Raw genomic sequence first — 21,876 nt, forward strand, 5'->3', positions numbered from 1 at the left:
ATTATAAGAAAAGATTTCTAAATCTCATTTCTCACATCGCTAGCATACTTTCTTTCAACAATCTTTGATAGATGCCCTATTTCAAAGCTCCCATGACCATTAAAACTTTAGAAGGATATTGGAAAAGGTTGAGGAATATACATTATACTTGGATATGTCACGTCTCCATGGAAATATAATATTCTACTTGCAATAATCAAATAAGAGAGGCTGAGATAATTTCATTCTTTTCACCTAACTGTCAGGCCTATTAGTGTCATAGGAACTTTCAAAAGTGGGAAGTGGATGGTTGGTAGTCATAGTGGGAGCAGATAGAAATGAGATAGCTTCTCTTCTAGAGTATGGAAATGAAGCATTTGCTCTCTGTCCACCCATGGTTGATTTTCCTTTCTACCATATGGGTCTGTTCTACAAGTCTATTGAATTAAGAATGGGTGGAATTTCATCACTTCAGTGAGGGTTCTAATCATGATTAAATTTACTATTATCAGGAAATAGAAAATGTGTTTACAAATGATGAGAGTGAGTTTGGTCAAATTGGTTTGCATACACAATTAAATAAAACAAGGAACAAAAATTAAACATACAATCAACCCTGAAATGTGATAAGGGTTACCTCTTACCATTATTTCTCCTCTCAACCTTGACCCAAACTCCCACCCAAATCTACAACACAAAAACAAAATGAACTATTTCACTTGTTTTTTCAATATGGTCCTGATAATGTCTAAATTTCAACAAGAAACTTAACTATCTTCAAAATTTTGATGATAAACTTAAATATTGTTTAAATTTTGACTTTATGGGGATCATATTTTTAAAAAATGAATTTAACAAGCCAAATTGGCCTATCATCGATAATGTTGGTAAAAAATGGAGGCTTAATGTACTAGTGTTTGAGACCAATTGATAGAAAGTAAACTCCACCAATATTACTTTGGGGTGGGTGTGAATCAATTATCCAACTATTATAACAATTATCAACTTTATTAATTCTTAACCATATGAGTAATATAATTATAAACCATAACAAGATACTCATACACAATGATGCCAGATATGTTTACTAGGGAAACCCTTGATTAGAGAGAAAACACTGGTCAAAATGGTACCCACAAAAGATGTACTAATATGAATGCTCCTTGTTAGAAGATGGACCCCATTAAGAGTCAACAAAAATATTCAATTAATATCAGCCCCTATTAGGAGACTTTGAATCCCTATTAGGAGATTCCAACCCTATTAGGAGTTGTAGAAGGCAATGGAGCCACTATCCAAATATCTTTAGGGACAAGATCACTAAACTCACTATCCAAATGATCTCTATATCATTCCTTGTAGAATAATAGAAATAATTTGTTCTTTTACTTCCTCTTCTTTTGTCTTGTGAACCAAACTTTTTCTCCTTTTGATCTCTACACCAGATCACCAACTTCGCATCCAGTAATCCCTTGGACCACTTACTCACTTTTACCAAAATACTTGTACTTCCTCTTCTTTTGTCTTGTCAACCAAAAATTTTCTCCTTTTGATCTCTATACTAGATCACCAACTTTGCATCCAATAATCCCTTGGACCACTTACTCACTTTTACCAAAATACTTTTCTCTTGCTCGCATAATCCACTCACTTGATACCTTTTTAAACAAGGAAAATATCCTTCCTTTATATCATGTCCCCAAAAATATTCCTCGAGTTATCCTTTAGGCTTTCCTAATTAATTATAATAGGATCATATTAAGATAATTAATTATTTTGCAATTACACAACACTTTCAGCTCATAGTCTTTACAAATTCTCACACATGTGACTCTAGAACTTACACACTTTCTGACATTATCATCAAATTGTCCCATCTACTAGACTACACAGAAATCATACTATGCTTTCATTAATGAAAAATATTGTCATGAATGCAACATGTCAATCATGCTATCCATCTCCACGTACTGTAGTAATTGTTAGGATACTCCCCCAAAGGAATACCATCAGAATTCATGCTAACACAAAGGACATCATAGAAAGGATAGATAAGTTAGAAAAGGGCTTGCAGTATAGTGCCAATGCGCTAACTATGGATGCCAGTTAGAGTGTATTCCACTTATCTAAGGTAAATTTTCAATAGGAAAAGCTTATAGAGTTGACTAAAGAGTATAGAAGAATTAGGGAAAAAATGATTTCTATTCAAGCCATAAGTACACCTCATCTTGAGGTTATGTAAATGCATTTGAAGAATGCAAAAGATTTAGTCCAACTAGATCAAAATTTGTCATTTGTTGATGGCATGGTGGATCTTGTAGAAAAATTGGATATAGAGATTCATGCCATTTAATTCATAAGGACTAACTAGGATAATACATTAGGTAACATTAAAACTATTTTTGGATAAGTTTGACATTTGACACCTCCACCCCAGTAGCCATGAGTGACCAAAACAAGGGGGGTGATGATAATGATCAAGAATACACTAATGATGGATAAGGATGATCAAAGGGAGTTTTTAAATATTGAAGTTGACATTTTGATGTTTTAGATCATGTATATATCAAGTGCAGACTCATAAAAGACATGATTGTTTGGTCATCACTACAATTGAGTCATCCCATATATGTCAAGTCATGTATTGAAGAATTAACCTAAAGTTTTTCTAAGTTTTCCAAAAAAAAAATTTAAAAGAAAGAACAAGAAAGATAATACATACACATCAAACAAAAAGTAGTGGAAGCAAAAACATACAATCATCTATAAGTATACATAATAGGTTACATTCCTTAAGGATCCCAAGACATTGATTCCCATTTAAATTTAACTAATACTATGTCTAACAACTACCACATCCATATGAATGAATAATTAAAAGTCCAATGTCCATTTAAATAATATACATTTGTTTTGAATGCCTCTTGGCAAATGAAATCTAGAATGCTCAATCATCTATTGTACATGTCATAGGGTATGAAAGGCTAAAAGAATATACATTTATAAAAATAGATTACATCATCCTTCTCAGATCCATGATATAAAGTACAATACAATAAATGAAACCATCGATCATAAAAGATATAAGCATCCATCATAAGATACAACCATCCATCAAAATGATACAGAGATAGAATGAAATGAAATGCAAACAAGGAAACTCCAACCATGACATCTATAGACAAATCTCAATAGTAAGAATAAAAAGTACTACCACCCGACCATGTGGAACATAAATGGCCCACTCCCACCATGCTGAGGAGATAGTCTCAAGTCCCAAATAGGATATCAAACAACATATCAAAAGTACACTCTAAGTCCAAGAAATCCTAAAAGTATTCTAACTCAAGGGTTCTAAGATAGGTCGACATCTAATTCCTAGAGGCATACAAAGAAACATAGGAAACCTACTATGTAAGTGGGCAAGTGTCATCGCATGAATCATGCTAGAGTTACCCTATGACTCTCTCAGAACCCTAACCCCCTAGTGATCCCTATGCAACCACTAGTATCCTCTAGTACTGACAAGGCATACTACAGAATGCAAGGTCGCAACCAAGCATTCTCTCTAGTCCCATCCTAGTTTGTACTAGCACTCGAGGCATGGGCAAGAACAGAAAAAGACTCTTATTAGGTTCATTTTAATCCCCATTTAGTGTAATGTTTTCACTTATTAAACAACTTACAATGGGTTACCCTGGAAACCACTTAGGGCCTCGACCCCCATTGCAAGCCACTTCCCGAAACTACATGTAGATAACCTATCCTAGGCTCATGAAAATTTAAATCAAAGAATCACATAAAATCACCTCAATCCTATACAAGTGACTAGAAAGCATCAAGAGTTAAATCACAATAATCACATCAGTTCTCTATGAGCAACTAAAAAGCATCCCAAAAATAATACTAATCAAAGACTCATAATGGTTAAGTCAAACATGTCACAACATGACATCATCAAGAACAAAGAAAACAAACACCTTAGTCCTACCAAAATGATTGGAAAGCAATTCAAATATAACTGATTGAGGACTCAAAAATGGTTAAGTCAAGCAGGTCATAACATTCACCTAAGCATCACATAAGAACATTGGAAAACAATAACAATCAATAGATCAACACACATGATAGAGCATACCAAACATATTACCATGGTTGGGTTAAAAAAGATCGAGATCAAAACATCATAACATCACAATCACATAACTTCCAAGCCTTTGGTAAATGTCCTCAACTGGTCAACACTCTAGTCAACCCCAAACCCCAAACATAGAAAGTACGCAGGAAATAGAGCAATCTGATAGTTTGGTTTGAGTTTGAAATTACATGATTGAGTTAAAATTAAGGTTTAAATTTCTAGATTAATATATGTTTCAAGTAAATAAGTTTCATAGTTAACCCTTGCAATTAACTCATTCTTATATTTAAATGATTGTATAATTACCCCTATTTAATTTTAAATCATTTTTCCAAAATAATCAAGGGTAATTATTTATTTAAATTATTAAAAAATACAAATCGATTTCAAATAAAATAATTTTCAATTTTATTAAAATTGGTATTATCGATAATTAAATCAATTAAAACTCCATTCAATGACTTAATTATTAGTTCAACTTAATTAATTTACAATTAATTAAATTAATTAATAATTACATAAATAACTATATTAATATCTCAATAATTATCAGTCATTAATAATTAATAAATTTAACAATAATTTCATTAATTAAAAATTAACTATATTTAAATGCATTAATATTTAAATTAATAAATAATAATAAACTTATTAATAAGTATTATCAAATAATACTAAGTAATATTAAAATCTTATTAATAAAAATTATTAAATAATTATGAAATTAATATTAAAAGTCATTTATAATAATAATATATTAATTTTAAAACCTATTAATAAAATCATTAAATAACAATAAACTTTATATTATAAAACATATTAATAAATTAATATTAGATCATAATAAAATATTAATAAATTTATAAATTTAAAAACAAACTTTAAAAAAAAACCTTTATCACATAAGTATAAATGCTGCTAGCCCTTGCCATGCAGTTGCCTACAGTGCCACCAGCAGTAGTATTAATTGTTGTTGCATGTAGCAATTAGCCTGTGTAGTATAGTGATCAGGTAAGATGGGGGGGGGGGGGGGGGGGGGGGGGGGGGGGGGTGGTGGGTAAAACCCCTCCCAAAATGTTTTTTTTTTTATTAATATAAATATATATTTTATTAAACTTTGTCTTATATAAAATTTAATATAACAAATTTCCCCCCTCCCCTCACATAACTATAAATAAATAATTTTTATTTTATTATTTAAAAAAAAAATTATAAACATTTACAAATATAGTTTCATAGAGAAAATATCATTAACCATTCAAATTTCCAACCTAGAATTTCCATTTTCAAATTCAAACCCTTCCCATATTAAATTCTAATTTCTTTAATCTACAAAATGAGGTTTCTAATTGAGTTTTTCCTTGATCTCTTCGCACATAGAAAGAATCAACATGCAAACCAAAATTTCACAATATAAAATATTCATCACAAGAATTATCCAAAGAACCATTTAACGGACACAGTGAAGATAGGAAGAAAAGAGCGTATTTAAAATATGCAAAAATCACTAGTGTCTACATAGACATTGATGGTAATTGCTATGCCCAATAAAATTGTAGAGAAATTCCTCCTCTTAAAACTTTCTCCTTTCTGAAAATTTCTTCCTTCTCCAAAATTCGCTTTCAAAATTCATGTCCCTAAAAAATGAACCCTCCACTTGTGAGATGGAGTTCTCTCCTAAAATTTGGGCACTAATTGTGCGTTCACTTGGGAGAACTCCTTTCTCACCCAACTTCAACTCTAAATTAGCTTTCCTTAATCTTTTCTTTATCTTTTCCATGCACATTTATTGAATTATTAAATCACTTTATTTAATTTCCACATGACTTTTTTTTAAATTTAATCCATGTGCACTTTATGCAATTAAAATATCTTTATTAAATATACTTGTTTTATTAGTTTCTTATATTTTAATCTCATGCATACATCATGCAAACTTAAAACTTTTAGTAAATTAATATATCTTCACCTTTTGAATTTATTTTCGAAATGTTAATTGATAAAATATTTATTAACTTAAATAATAATATTATTTAACATTTATTTAAAAATGAACTCTAAATATATTATTATTAAAATAAATAAATATTATCATGTTCTAAATTTATTCTTATAACTTTTGTCTTCAAATTTATTTATTTTTATTTAATTAATTTTTCAATTAATTAAATATAATTAAATATTAAAATACCGTAATAAATTTTCATTAATTTAATCTTTTAATTAGACTTAATTAATAGAAAATTCACCAAAGACTCATAAAACAAAATACAAAAACCCATCATAGAAAAACACATACAAAATCAAACTAAAGGGTTATAATCACAAATTAACATCATTTGATTCATTCAGAGTGTACTCAACTTGGATACTTGTCCTAATTATCTAGGACAAATGGCTTAAAAGTTTGAGATTTGGACTTAAGAATTTATCTCCCCTCTCTTACCATTGAGATAATGTGATAGGGTACGCTCATCCTGGCAGTTCAAGAAAATTGATACTCAGTACCTACAACCTACATAAAAATCCATGCATTTACAAACACAATATTCTAAGCTAAACAAGCAATGGAAAGTAGTGCATCGTGTAGATCCCAACTGGCAGGTGACTACGCTTCCCTTCCTTAACCACATTAGAAATGCCATACATAAAGAAAAAATGTACGCACACCATACACATGTAGTATGGGGTAAGTATCCATAAGAAAAAGCATATGATAATCCATCTAACTAATCATCATCAATAATTGAAAGCATTGTAATAATCATCATGGATACATGATTTATAGAGTACCAAGTAATCTCATCATAAAATCAACTGAATCTGAAACAACATCTGATAATCTCAAAATAATGCTACTAATCATCAAGCATAAAACTAGCCTAAAAGAGTTTGGAAAAAATAACAAAATGCAAAGTAGGGGTAGGCACTACATCAAGTAGTAGTTACTATTGAGAAAGTCAGAGGGCACCAACTACTTTAGTGATTTTTTAGTTTATCAAGGACAATAGTTCACGTGGAGTGATATAGAGACCAAATTATTTAGTATATGCCAAGAAGAGTTAAGGCCAAGGGACAGACAAATGAAATATTTTATGAGGAGTGTTAGTATGATATAAGTGTTAAGATACACAATTTTACATATTTGTTTGGATGACAAAATCTAATGCAAACCAATTTTTATCGAGTTGGACGCATTTTTTATAGACCAAGGAGGTAATCAAGGAGCTAATTACACATCAAATGGAAGATCATAAATCCCTATGAGGCAATCCACCAACCAAAATATTGCAAGGACTAAGTTGCAAAAGAAATTAATCTAGATCATTGATTGGAATCTAGAAGGTTCACCCAATAATTATTTAAGGAGGGTCTATTCAACCTAGTTTGTGTGTACAAGTATGCATGGATGAAGAGTTTGGTTGCATTCAAAGTTTTAGGGGTGAATCAATCAGAAGAGACTAAGGAGTGTAATGAATAGTTTTAAGAAGAGTTAAAGAAGACCAATCACAGTAAGGTGATAATATATTGCATAGAGGAGATTTTATATCAAAATTATAAGTGCATACCAAAGGATTAGGTACTGGATATTCTAATAGGTATTTCAAGGTTTGAATCTCTTAACATAGTAGCTTTAATAAGCTTTTGTAAATCTCTTAACAAAGTACTCCCTTAGTTGTGATGTAAAGATCCTTTAGTCAAGGTAGAACCTAGCAGCACTTTTAGCCTTTGACAAGATAGACCCCTCATAGGGTAGATCATCAAAAGTGATCAAAATATTGTAGCCTTAATAGGCACAATTTTATTGCTGCAGTAGTGAATATTTTTCATGTGTCATCACCACCACAGTTTTACCTTCACCTTCGGGGTTTTTTACATTAAAAAATCATTGTGTTTATTTGTTATGTGTTTATGAGAGTTCATTCATGCAATTTGATGTTGGATCTGATAATTTATTGCAATAAATAGTTGATGTTATTTATGGTAAAATTGAGATAAGGGTTAATGGTGAAGATATCAAATATGTTTCATATTTGAAGTGTGAGATGCATTTATAGATCCTGATTCACCCCCTATCAGTATCTGACTTTCCCTATTATATTCCCAACAATTCCATGTCCACTTAGGCCTCTCGCTTAGAAAATTCTTTCTCATTATCCCCCAACTCCACCTATAGCTATACTTCATCAGTGCACTTGTCCTAGTAAACCTTTTCTACGTTCTCTCATTATTTTTTGTCAAAGAACCCATAAAACATATCTCAATGCATAAGTTCCCAATCCCAATCGATTAGGCCAAAAGTGTCACATAGTAGATTTCTCTTTCTTCTCCATTCAAGACCTTATGCACAAAAGAGTTAATCTTGTCATTCTTCCTCATTTCGGGCTCAATGTACGTCTCTAGATATTTCTATCATATTCTAACATGTCCATATTTCTTAGTACTTTACATATTATTTTATCATATACAAAAATTTAATAGGCATGTTGTATTATTATTTAATTATTAATTCACTATATAATATATTATTAAAGTTATATATATCTTTTTAAAAATTTCTTAATAATTATTAAAACAAATTATTGTTTTGTTTAACATAAAAAATTTAAATTAACAATATAATTTTTTTGGGTGAATATAGAACACTTGAAAATAATTAAGTTAAATGAATTTATACTATTGTAATTTTCATTTATACCTAATTTATGGTGTTTTTATTGATCCATATAACATTAATAAACTAATTAATATGTTCACCTAAGTTGTAAGAAGTTGTAGTTTTTCTTTAAATTTAACCTCTTAATTATAAATTCTTTTTTTTTTTTTTTGAAAAAATTAGTTTTAAAAATATATAATCTAAAAATATTAAAAAATTGATATTATGTTAAAATTAAAAATATATTAGGAAACAACTTGTGTGATACAATGGTAAGTTGTGAACCTCTCATCTATGAGGTCTTGGTTTTGTGTGTACTCAAGCTTAACAAATAATAATAGTTAATACCAAGAAATAGAAAGAATTACTATTGAATTTTGCCCATTACCATAAATTTTTTATTTTTTTTAAATATTTGTGGAATAAGGTAAAAGCAGGTATTATAGGGACCTAAAATCCAATAAGTATTAAGATACATAGAGATTAAACATTAATGTCCAAAATTCAAGAGTATGTTGGAAATATATAATCCTTGACCAAAATCAACATCCCTACTAATAGATCTAGCAAAATAAAAGACCAATAACCAAAACTAGACAAAAACCAAGAAAAAGATAGGACAACAACATGAAACCAACATTAGGCCACCTCCTTAAAAGCCTTAGTCACCTAAAGCTCTATTAACTCATGGTCCTCTTCGGTGCCCTTCTAGCCAATGATCTCTTTGTTCTTGTGTAGTCTTCCCCTTTTCCTTTTCCTTGGGCCCTCAACCTCCTCTTTCCTTTGATCTTTATCTTTGTTGTTAAGTTCCACCTTAAGCTCAATCCCCTTGAGATAAATCTTGTTTTTGCCCCATGAGCATATGAATAGAGGAGAGAATTTTCCTATTTCTATCCTAGATTACTTTTTCCATCTCCTACAATTGACTCAGGATGACGTTATTTGATCTTTTTCATTCCTCCACTTAATTTTTCAAGTCCTTTTCCATATTTTCTACCATTTTTTTATTGAGATTATTTTATTATGTACCCAAGTGTCAAAGGAAATGTTAACCTATTCTTTCTCCTTGATTTTATCATTCATGTTTAGCATGGACCCAGGGTCCCCAAAATCGTTAGCTTCTTTTGCAGGGGGCACCTCTTTAAAGTTAGAGGCATGGTACTCAACTATGTTAAAAATAGGCACCTCCTTCTTCTTATCCTTTTTATCATACTTGTTATGGTAGACCTAAATGTCCTTGCATGTTGCCTAGTATTTTTAGTAGTATCATCATGAATTTTTTTGTTTTAACTAGAGGAGAGTTCTCATTTTCATCCCTTACTTTCATACCTTTCCCTTCTTTTTCCTAGAAATTCATAGAGGCCTTGGCAGCCTTTGTGTCCTTAAAGGTGGCATCTTTGTCTTCCTCCATGTCCATCCCCATGTCATCACTCTCTACAACAAAAGTATTTTTACCAAAAATAGGGATTTTACTCGTAATCCTTGACCCACTTTCCTTTTTAATTTTTGGATTCGCATTAGGGACCCTAGATTTACAATACTCTGCGAATAATAGGATAATGCCCTCATGGAGGATACAGTGAGAGGATTTTTTCTTATGATTAAACACACTCTTATTCAAGGAATTTAGGATGTTATAATATGAAATATAAATTTTGTCCCCATAATGAAAATGATTTAGAAACAAAAAGCTAAAGCAATAAACTCACCTCTTCCTACCATCTAGGGTAAAGTATTCCCTAACATAGCTTAACACAGTATGCCAAATAGGCTTGATTTATCTTTTACAAAAGTAGCTACCCACTTTAAAAAGAGATTTCTTTTCCACATCATCCTTGGGAAACTTTTGGAGGTTCTCTTTAGTAATTTTCCTTTCTTTGAAACATGTCAAGCCTTTCTTTGGTAAACCAGAGATTTTCAATATGAAATAAGTGTTTTATAGGGGAGGAGACTACATACATGGTCGCATTGAAGTTCTTCCAACCTGTAAAAAATTTTATAGTAGCTCTAGGCTTGAAACCATGGAGCCTTTCAAGGTCAGTGGTAACCTTTCACATCTTCAATTGTTCCCAGACCCATAACCCATCCTTCCATTTTGAACAACTTTTTGGCTCTTGCCTCTTCAGATCACCTCCACACTTCTTGTCCTACCTTGATCACCCAGTAGAATTTAGTTTGGGTTCTTCTATGTATGCTAATTTTGAAAAAGTATGTTAATGTATAGCAACATGTTTATTATAAACACATAGAAATATATACAATGTGCAATTTCTAATTTTAAAAAAATTACTCATTTTTAAAATATTGAAATAGATATCTATGAAAGAATATAGCAAATAAATTATAATCAAAGGGTGACAAATACTTATATCAATGATAAACAATGCATTGATTTATTTGTTGATTAATTATTATTTAGATAATCTCCTTGTCACAATCACTTTCTATCCATATCTCTTTGATTCTTATTATTCATTAGTATCTCTCTATATCTAACTCTCCCTTATTCTTTCCATCTATCTAGATCTATTTCATTTCCTTTTTTCTTTTTCTTTTTATCTCTTTCTCCCCTTTCTCTTCCTATATATATCTACATCTCTTTTTTTTCTTGCTTTCTCTTTAGTAATCTCTCTCCCATTTTTCCTCCTCCCTCCCCTATATACATATATATTCATTTTTCCTTTTCTCGTGTCTTTTTCCTTTTTCCTTTTATTTCTAATACATTATTTTATATATATTTCACTATGAAATTAACCATTGTACCTCTTTTAATACATGTATTAATATTTTATTTTATTTTTAAAAACTAATATACTTTTCATACCAATAATACCATAAGAACTAAAAAAGGTATTATTGCTTTATTCACATTAGTTAAAGTGTCTTTCACTTTATTATGGTATAAAATTTCATAGATAAGAAATGATAGAACATAACATCTAAAGTGGAAAGAGCTCTCTTTTTAATTTAGTATAAACACGAAATGGGAATTCAGAGATGAGAAGAAATGAACTTATGCCCCACGGAGGGGAATATTCTACTTCAAAAGTTTGTGGAATGGTGAGATTAGTGGAAGCCAATAAGGAAGAATAATTCCCCACAAGGGCTAATGGTTGGAGTTGCAAAACTTTCTTGGCTCATACGATAAATCATTGAAGTATCATGACAAATAGTGTGATACCTATTAGGTGTGTTTATGTTGCAACAAACGCAAGTGATGTGCAAGTGATGTTTTAGTGGAGTAACATGGATGGATGATGCTTAATGTGAACGAAAACTAGAGCTAGAAAGAAGAATCACAACCCATGAAGGCAGATATTTTTACCTCAAAATATTTGTGGCCTCATCTGTCTAAATCATTAAAGAATCACTTCAATTATGTGAGATATTTAGCTGATCTAATCTATTACGCAACTCTTAACAACTACAAATCACACACTCTAGGGTTATCCATTCCTATATAAATCCACTTTGTTCTTCTTTAGGAGATAGAGCACATTAGTGAAAGAAAGAAAGAAATGGGGTGCTCCAAGTTATTGGGCATTGTGGCTTTCATATGTTTATCTATTCCCATGGTGGCATCTTCTTCGAACGAAGAGTTCAAATTGAAGGTGAATTTGACACGCAGATCTGAGGGAGGCTTCAATGGTACCGAGCGATTACGTTTGGCTTTCGATCGAAGCAAGAAACAAATGAATGCGATCGAGGCATTTGTAAAGAAGCAGATATGCAGGCAATTAGACGCTCAAATGCCCGTTCAAGCTGGGAACGAAGAATTCCTGATGAGCATTGTGGTGGGGACACCCCCTGTGAGCTTCGAAGTGATTGTTGACATGGGGAGTGATCTTGTTTGGACCAAGTGCGAGCCCTGCGATGGCTGCTCCCAATCTACGCCAATCTTCGACCCCTCCAAATCCTCTTCCTACTCCACCGTTTCATGCGCTGACTCTCTTTGTGATGCTCTGGACAGTTTCAAAATAGCATGCAATCCAGACTGTGCTTTTTAGTATAGCTATGGCGATGGCTCTCGTACAATCGGCGACCTGGCAAAGGAGTCATTTTCTCTTGGGAGCAGCAGCGACGGGATGTTTGCAGGCATTGTTTTCGGATGCGGCCATGATAACGAAGGTTTCTCCGACTCTGGCGGTCTTGTGGGGCTTGGAAGAGGTGATCTCTCGCTCATCTCTCAGCTGGGTTCCATGGTAGATAACAAATTATCGTACTATCTCATCTCCAGAACTAACTCTCCTCCACAAACAAGCCCCCTTATCTTAGGTGCTAGTGCTTCCTTGAACGGAGCCAAAATGGTACCTTTTGTTAAGAACATTGCGGGTTCTTCTTTCTGGTATATTCTTGTCACGGGAATTACTGTGAATGGCAACCCAGTAGATATTCTTGATGGAATTTTTGATGCGCAATCGGATGGTGGCGGCATGATCATCGACTCTGGAACAACCATTACAATTCTAGTAGAGGCTGCATACAACCCCGTGAAGGAACCAATTCAGTCGGCCATTGATATGACTCCAACAGATGGCTCTTCCGCGGTGGGGCTGGATTTGTGTTACCAGACATCAAGTGACATCACGTTGCCAACTGTAGTATTCAATTTCGAAGGTGGGGTGGATTACGTGCTTGCAAGTGACAATCTTTTTGTCTAGGAATTCGGTCTTATGTGCCTCGCCATGGGTGGCACCACGGGATCACTTTCCATCTTCGAAAACATACAGCAACAGAATTTCCACATTCTTTATGACAATGCTCAGAATAGTCTTTCCTTCATGCCTGCTAAATGTGATTCCCTTTGAACAATCAGTGATCACCCTCTTCTCCCTCCTCTTTGTCTGTCTCTGCAACTTCCTCTGCTCAGTTTCTTCCAACGTCCATTATAGTACGTTCTATCATTTTCTATTTAAGTTTTTTGCACTGCCTTATATAATACATAATGTCTCTGCAACTTCCTCTGCTCAGTTTCTACCAAGGTCCAATATAATACGTTCTATCATCTCTTATTTATGTTTTCTGCACTGCCTCATATAATACATAATCTGATATTGTTGTCGTTCTGTGATTTCTGTACATGTGAAGTTCACTGAAAGTGCAAACTAGAAAGAATAGAATAATAAAAAGAAGAAAACCACAAACACATGATTTATCATGATTCACCACAAATTGTGGCTACATCCACACTACAGGGAAGATCTCTTATTAATGTTAAAGACTGAACTTTACATCATAGTTGTAGTTTCAGCTCTACGAATACAATACATAATGATGAACCTCCAATACACATAAAGTCTTGAAAGAAATGAAGAGACATTGATAATTGGAGGGAAACAATACTAAAATGTAAATAACAAATAAAAGACTGTTGGGCTTCACATATACACCCAACAAAACCCCACTTAAATTCCAACTGCTGTAACATATGAGTCTCCCATGAATTTCGCTATTGTTATTTCTTTACAAGACCAAGAGAAGCTCAGTAGAACTCAAACTTCTATCATGGAGCAACCTTTGTGAGTGCATCAACTAGATTCTCCTTAGTGTTAATCTTCAAAACCTAAAGTTTTCCCTCCTCAAGTTTACTTTGAATGAAATGATAACACACTTCAATGTGTTTAGTCCTACTATGAAACATTGCATTTTTGGCTAAGTCAATGGCACTTTTACTATCACATTACAAGGTTGATCTTTGTTGAGGACAATCAAAATCACCAAATAAACATTGCAACCAAATCAACTCTTTTGCTCCTTCAGTGAGAGCAATGTACTCAGCCTCAATAGTAGAAAGTGAGACCACTTGTTGCTTCTCCAATAGAAGTAAAAATATAACCAATAGTAGATCTTCTATTATCTAGATTTCCATCCATACTCGAATTAGTATAACCTCTAAGAGAAGTATCATTGCTACCGAAACACAATACAAAATTTGGAGTACCTTTAAGATACATTAAGATCCACTTAACCACATCCTTCACTCATAAATCTGCTGACAACCTTCACTACTTGGGTGATACCTAAACAAGTGAGACCATTGCATACATAAGACTACCCACTGCTGAAGAATATGATATGTTCTTTATTTAGTTTTGTTCTGCTTACGTTGTTTACCTGGATTACTCATAAATCTGCTGACAACCTTCACTACTTGGGTGATACCTAAACAAGTGAGATCATTGCATACATAAGACTACCCACTGCTGAAGAATATGAGATGTTCTTTATTTATTTTTGTTCTGCTTGTGTCTTGGGGTAGATGGCTAAAGATAATTGGAAATGATCAGTGAGAGGAGTGTTGACTAGTTTGGCATCCCTCATGCCAAATCTTTCTAATACTTTGAGAACATAGTGTTCTTGAGAAAGCTTTATTTCCCTCTTGTGTCTATCATAGATAATGTCCATGCCAAGTATCCAATTCGATGCCCCTAAGTCCTTCATAGAAAACTTTTGTGACAACTTTTCTTTCAATTATGAACTTAGCTTCATAGATCAACTAGTAACAAGCATGTCATCAACATAGAGTGATAAAAGAACAAAGAAACCATTAGATAACTTCTTGTAGTAGACACATGGATCAAATTCACTCTAAATGAAGTTATTTTCAGTCATGAATTGGTCAAACTTGAGGTACCACTGCCTTGGATCTTGCTTGAGACCATACAAGCTCTTCCTTAATCTACAATATAAGTTTTCTTTATCATGTTTAATAAATCCCTTAGGCTGCATCAGGTAGATTTCTTCATTCAGATCACCATAGAGAAATGTCATTTTAAAATCCAATTATTCAAATTCAAGATTATGAGCAACAACTAAACCAAGAATGGCTCGAATTGTAGTCATCTTGACCATGGGTGAGAAGATTTCATTGAAATTTATGCCCTTTTGCTGATCAAAACCTTTAAGAACCAACCTGGCTTTGTAATGCTTATGACTTTTGCCTTCATCTTTCACTTGATAAATCCATCAATTTTTGAGTGCTTTCTGATTTGGTGGCAAGAGAATCAAATCCTAAGTTTCATTTTGCAATAGAGAATCCATCTCTTCCTACATTGCTACCTCCCATTTGTGAGAATCTGATGCTTTGCAAACTTCTTTGAAGCTTGCTGGTTCAACATGGTAGGATAGAAAATATTCTAGCTTTGCTTCTTTAGAATATAATAGTTCATAATCAGAGAATCAGGTAGGAAGCCTTCTCTATCTTATAGATTTTCTCGGCCCCTGAAAATTATCCCCATTATGTGCATCTAGATTTCCATTGATATCAACACTATTGGTATTTGCCTGAAAATTGTATTTTATTAATTCATAGGGATTGCCCCTTGGCAGAGAATAATTGTTTTTTGAAGTTTTGTTTTGATTTATGTTGATATTTTGCATCTCAACACCCTATGTGAGGGAATTGTTCCTAGCAGATGAATTGTGCATGCAATCCTCTATGTTATGTTCACTGTTGATATTTCCATCATGCCAATAACCAAGAGTGATGAAGACTATTGCCTTGGTGAATGGTAGAGACCTCCTAATTATTGAACACTATTATCTATCCCATGTGAATGCTATGATGAGTCTCAATCGGAGTGATCAGAGTTTGCACACTAGTTTGGATGCCACGGGAATTAACTTCCCTCTAAATGACCTTGTCTTTATCCAAGATGTGTTGCTATCTTGCATGGCCTATCTAATAGGTAACCTCAAAGTACCTTAAGTCACAAGTGAACTCCTCATGCTATGGTTTCTCTACTGTTGTGGTTGTTAGCTCGAGTTCATGGATGAGCTATTGACTAGTGTGATTACACTATGTAACATCTTCCAAATGTATGCATGGTTCATGCTCAGTGAGACTTGTCAGATTGTGGTGGTGAGTATGGGGATGGAAGGCAGTATTATTAATGATATACTATGAAACATAATGGGGAGTAGGGGAGCTATGGTTGAGCTAATATTTGTTAGTATTTTGAATATCCATCATTTTTCCATCGGTTCCCCTTTCTCCTATGTGACCAATCTAATAGGTGTACTAGAAGTGGCAAACCATAGAACCACTATTGGTGTAGTGTGCGGAAAATCATCGGTGAGCCTCCTATGTGGAGTCTTCCTCACTTATGAGTGGCATGTTCTCATCATTAAGATGTCTATGACCAAGAACATCGATAGGGAGAGTGTCTTTCTTAGTATGTTTTTCATTTTCTCTGTACTCAAACAAAGGATTATCATCTTTGTTTTGATAGAAATTTGAAACTAGAGTTTCATGGTTGTGACTTCCTATTTCATCAATACTCTTTTCACTAGTAGTATTGGAGTGTCTCCACATGCTAGTAGATGAAGTGGAAAGTGGGGTAATAGCTAAAATTGAAGTGGGAGATAGAATACTTGAAGAAACATTGTTCTGATTTCTATCAGCATTAGTGTTATTATCAAAAAGAGAGAAACGAACTTACTCACTTGCAGATTTTTCTTCTAAGTTGAGAACTAGAAATACCTTCTCATTGAAGACAACATCTCTACTTCTAATAATTTTCTTCCCAACTAGATCCCAAACTTTTAAACAAAACTAGTCTTCACTATAGCCCATAAATATGCCTCTTTATGATTTTGGATCAAGCTTCCTTCGTTTCTCCTTCGGAACATGTACATAAGCTTTGCATCTAAACAACAGAATGTGAGAATATGAGATTTTCTTTCCCAACCGCTCTTGCTTTGGTAAGCCAAAATCTAACTAAGAAGAGGGACTTTAGTTGATTAAGTATACAGTTGTATTACATGCCTCTATCGAAAACTCCTTGCCTAAACTAGCATTAGAAAACATACAATAAGCTTTCTCAAGGATTGCTTTATTTTTTGTTACATGCCTCTACACAAAACTCCTTGTTTAAAGTCTTACATTCTCTTAACACACTTCACCATCTGACCATATTCATCACACTTATCGAGCATAATATAGTTCAACTCCACACCTATATTTTTAGAGAACCAAATCCCATGCTCATCATTTCTATGCTTAATACCAAGAATCTAACAAATAGAGAGAACAAAGTAGTGCATAGGAAAATTATCTTTGGAGAGGAGAAGCCACCTATAGAGACCTTGAATAGAAACTTCTAAAAAAGTTTTAAAAATGGAACAATGCCCCAATTCCCTACTAACTTTTAAAATAATTAGCCTCATTAAAAACATTGAGTACTTCACAATAAATGCACATTATAATGATTTCATGAGAGATTTACACATAATGCTCCATAGGGATAGATTCAAAATCTTCCCAATTTAAGAAGAAAATAAAAAAATTAGTGTACATTCCTTGTCCCATGAACTTGCATGCAACATTATATTGCTTTTGGAACATAATATGTTTTGGAAAAATCACCCCATCTCTCATGTCAACCAAGACTCAATGTTTTGTTGATAGCATATCTTCCTTGCCAACCCATACCACCCTATCCATGAAATTTATTAGTAACATTGAGAGCATCACCTTCAGCAATAAATTTCTCATAACCCTTCGAATGAGATAATGTGACCCCTTGGAAAGAGCAAAAATCTCTACAATGTAGATTTTATGAACTAAATGTGGATAACATAATTGACCAAAACTCTGCCTATAGAATCCCTTATGAGACCAACCCACTTGCCTAACTAGGATATTATAGTGTTACAATCTAAATAGAAGAAGTATTTTTGAAATTTTAGTAGTTAAATTATTATTTTAAATTTTTTTTCAAAACATTACAATAAGTCTATAAAATAAGATTACTCATTTATAAGTTAAATAAAATATTTTGTTAAGGATATAGTCATTGACCATATCTTGAGGTACTAATGGTATACATTAAATAGTGTTTGGGTTACCTTATCATTTGTCCCAATATTCATAAGTGATTTGATGCACAGCTAAAAAAATTTGACAAGTATTATTGATAATGTGAAGTTGCACTAGGCTTCAACTAGCAAGCTATTTTAGTTGTAGCAAAACAATTGTTAAATTCACACATTCAATAAATGGTACAACTTATTCTTATCATAAATTTCCTATCTCAATATCACAATATTTATTGGTGGCATTGTCATGCCCAACTTTTACAAGGAAAAACACAACCCAATTTTTTTTTTTGAAAGGTAAATTGAAGGGTAATATTTATATAGGCCTATACTTCATTATGAATACATTATCAAACTATGAGGTGTCTAGAATATAAGAATTCATTTTTCCTCAAGAATCTTAGAATTTTCTTATTCAATCATTGGGTTTGGGGAAAATAAATTTTAGTTGATGTGGAATATTTGTCACCATTCAAAATTATGTATTCCAAGCTTCCATGGGAAGCCAATTTGTCTTCTAACATTCATAGGGGTTCTAGATTGTAACATGAAAGCTAGATGATATGATTTCATTACGAATCCACATCCAAACTGGGAAGTAAGACTTTACTTCTAGGGATGTTAAGTACCCCTTGCATATCAACGTAGTTGCAATAATTTTGTTGTTTGCCAATGTGGCTATGTTTGTAAAAGTCCTAGATGTTCTGACTTTAAGTCGTATGACCTTACTTGTTACATTCTATGTACAATACTATTATGGTATGGTTATTACTATTTTAATCAGATTCTTACATTTCATCTTTTATTAGTTTACAACTACATTAATGTTTTTCGCCTAGATATTTTAAATCAATTCTTGATTATTTATTCACCAAATTTCTCTAACATTTTACTGTCTAATAACCCATTTTTAATTACTAAATTTTAATAATTCTCAAATAATCTATAGCTAATGATACCCCAACCATTCCTACGTCCGAACATAGAGTCATCTTCCATATATATATATATATATATATATATCTTTATACTTGTCCTCAAGGTGATGTACATATTTACTAATATTTTTACGTGTCTTACTAATGTATTATTTCTTAACACTACTTGGTAATCTAGGTTATGACATAATAGCTAGGTGATGTTATCATATAAGATTCACATTCTATCCTCAAGGTGAGACATTCTGTATGTAATTTTGGAACACAATTTCTGCATCAATGTTGTTATAGTGGTTCCATAGTTGCTTTTGTGAAGATGTTTTATAATTTCCCTAGGTAAATGACTATGCTCATTACATTCTATGTCCCATTTGATCCTAAACTATTATAGGAGGACTACTTTGATGAAAAATCTTGCTCTATATCCTTTAATAGCTTCAGCCAATTAGTTGTTTTACAACTATGTATTTTAAATCATTTATCATTTATTCATTATCCTAATTTTATGATGTAGTACTATTTACCAATCCCTTATCATTATTATTTAATGAAAGTAACTAAGAAAATATAAAAGCCTGATTAAGAAGTACGATTCTATTTCTTACATTATCAACTTTGAACCATTACTTTTAACCACGATTCTTTGTTTATACCTCCAAATAATAAATTTATGTTCTAACTAGGAACATTATCAAATAACCAACTACTTTAATTACTACCATTAGATATGCTTACTTAACCATAAATATAAAAGTTGTTTTCTAAATCTTACAATTTCATGACTATTTACATAACCACTAGAAAATCTATCAATCTTATAATTAGCTTCAATAACCTAAGTGCCAACTTAATTTTCCACATTAATCACCTTATTCATAGCATAATTAATTATTATTAAAGGAAAAAAAACCAATTTCCCTAACTTTATGTGAATACAAATTCCCTTTATTCTATATGATCTAACATTATAAACATACTAATATAACTCACTATTAATCGCTTAGATCCTAAACAAAACTCACCAATACTAAGTATTTATAATATATGCTTTCTTACTAAATAGGAGATTGCATTAACTAGTCCTTACAAGCTAATGCCAAAAAAATATTATAATGACCCTTTTTTACTTAGTAAGGCCATCCCTTACTTATTTAAATCACTAAATCATAATTAGAAATTAGTATCTAACCCACCCCCTAAACTAAAATTATCAATAACAAAGAAACACCTAACTACCTTACCTTTATACCCCTTTAACCCCAAACGTTTTTGTTTTTTTCAAGAATTTTTCTAGGCATGTGAGAGGGGATTTAAAGTATTGTTGAATTTTGATTTAGTAGCCTTAAGAGATACCTAAAGATCTATGCAAAAGGAGTTAGGGGTCTTGTCTTATAAAGACATGAGTACAAGACATGTTTCCATGTTCCCAAGAAAACTTTTGTTACACTCTTGATAATGCTAAGCATAAAGGAGGATAGAGTATTATTCTTAAAGGTGAGATGGGCCTTCCCACATGTAAGGTGAGGTTGAGAAGCTTGGATATGAGGCTGATCAATATAAGAAAAACATACTATTTAAATGTTTTTTTTTTAAATTTTATATGCACATTGTAAAAAGTGTGTCCACTTACCAAGGGAATGTGATAATGTTAGAAGTTGTTTTCATTTCTATTTTATTAATATCTTAAGGGTGAGTTGATGCATTGGGAAGTGGTTAGGTCTTCAAACTCATAGTGAAGTGAGGAAAAATGTGTCCTATACCAAAGTAATTCAATCTTTTGGGGAGAGATTCTAGGAATTTTTTGGTGATATATTATATATTTTCTTTATTTTAGAATTGAGTTTCTTCACTTGACATTGTAGTAGGGTACACATTATTATAGTGTTTATATTATTCTAATTATGGATTTGTGACATGCAGTCACACGATTACCATGAGCTTCCTTCATATGTAGATAAACAATTCTAATTGGATGAATATAAAACTTAGATTCCTAACTCAGTATTTGATATATCTTTTTTTGTCGAGAGGGCAGGATACATGGAATATTTTTATGATTATTTTATTGTCTATAATTGGGGAGAGGAGTTATTTTCCTTTTCCCATACAATTTCCAGAGACTTGAATTGTAGCTACAAGAGGATCTTCACTATAATTTTAATACATCTCTCCTTTCTCATTTTAGGAGCCATGTTTATGAGTTGCTAATGAACTGATTTGGCTTCCCCACTAATCTAAAATTTGCAAGTTTGATACCACCAAAGTAACTATCTTATCTAATGATATATTAAAACTTGAAATCAAATGAATAAATTTCCATGTATATACAATGATCTATTAAAATA

At 32.3% G+C, this 21,876-nt stretch overlaps 1 protein-coding gene across 1 annotated transcript; it reads left to right on the plus strand.

Moving 5' to 3' along the window:
- Window positions 1-12,292: 12,292 nt before the first annotated feature.
- Window positions 12,293-13,582, plus strand: LOC149568309 (aspartic proteinase nepenthesin-2-like). Its single transcript, XM_089816711.1, has 3 exons — window positions 12,293-12,706; window positions 12,782-13,372; window positions 13,436-13,582. The coding sequence occupies exons 1-3, from the start codon at window positions 12,293-12,295 to the stop codon at window positions 13,580-13,582; spliced, it is 1,152 nt and encodes a 383-aa protein (XP_089672837.1).
- The last annotated feature ends 8,294 nt before the right edge of the window (window positions 13,583-21,876 follow it).

This window comes from Cupressus sempervirens, chromosome 3, assembly GCF_028749045.1.
Source record: "Cupressus sempervirens isolate cs-2001-9-10 chromosome 3, ASM2874904v1, whole genome shotgun sequence".
Taxonomy (NCBI): Eukaryota; Viridiplantae; Streptophyta; class Pinopsida; order Cupressales; family Cupressaceae; genus Cupressus; species Cupressus sempervirens.

Bases quoted from the DNA above. Each gene is read 5' to 3' on its own strand.
- LOC149568309 (XM_089816711.1), top strand. From the start codon at position 12,293: ATGGGGTGCTCCAAGTTATTGGGCATTGTGGCTTTCATATGTTTATCT. The intron at 12,707-12,781 runs GTTTCATGCGCT...TGTGCTTTTTAG, and splicing joins AATCCTCTTCCTACTCCACC to TATAGCTATGGCGATGGCTC. The intron at 13,373-13,435 runs GTAGTATTCAAT...CTTTTTGTCTAG, and splicing joins GTGACATCACGTTGCCAACT to GAATTCGGTCTTATGTGCCT.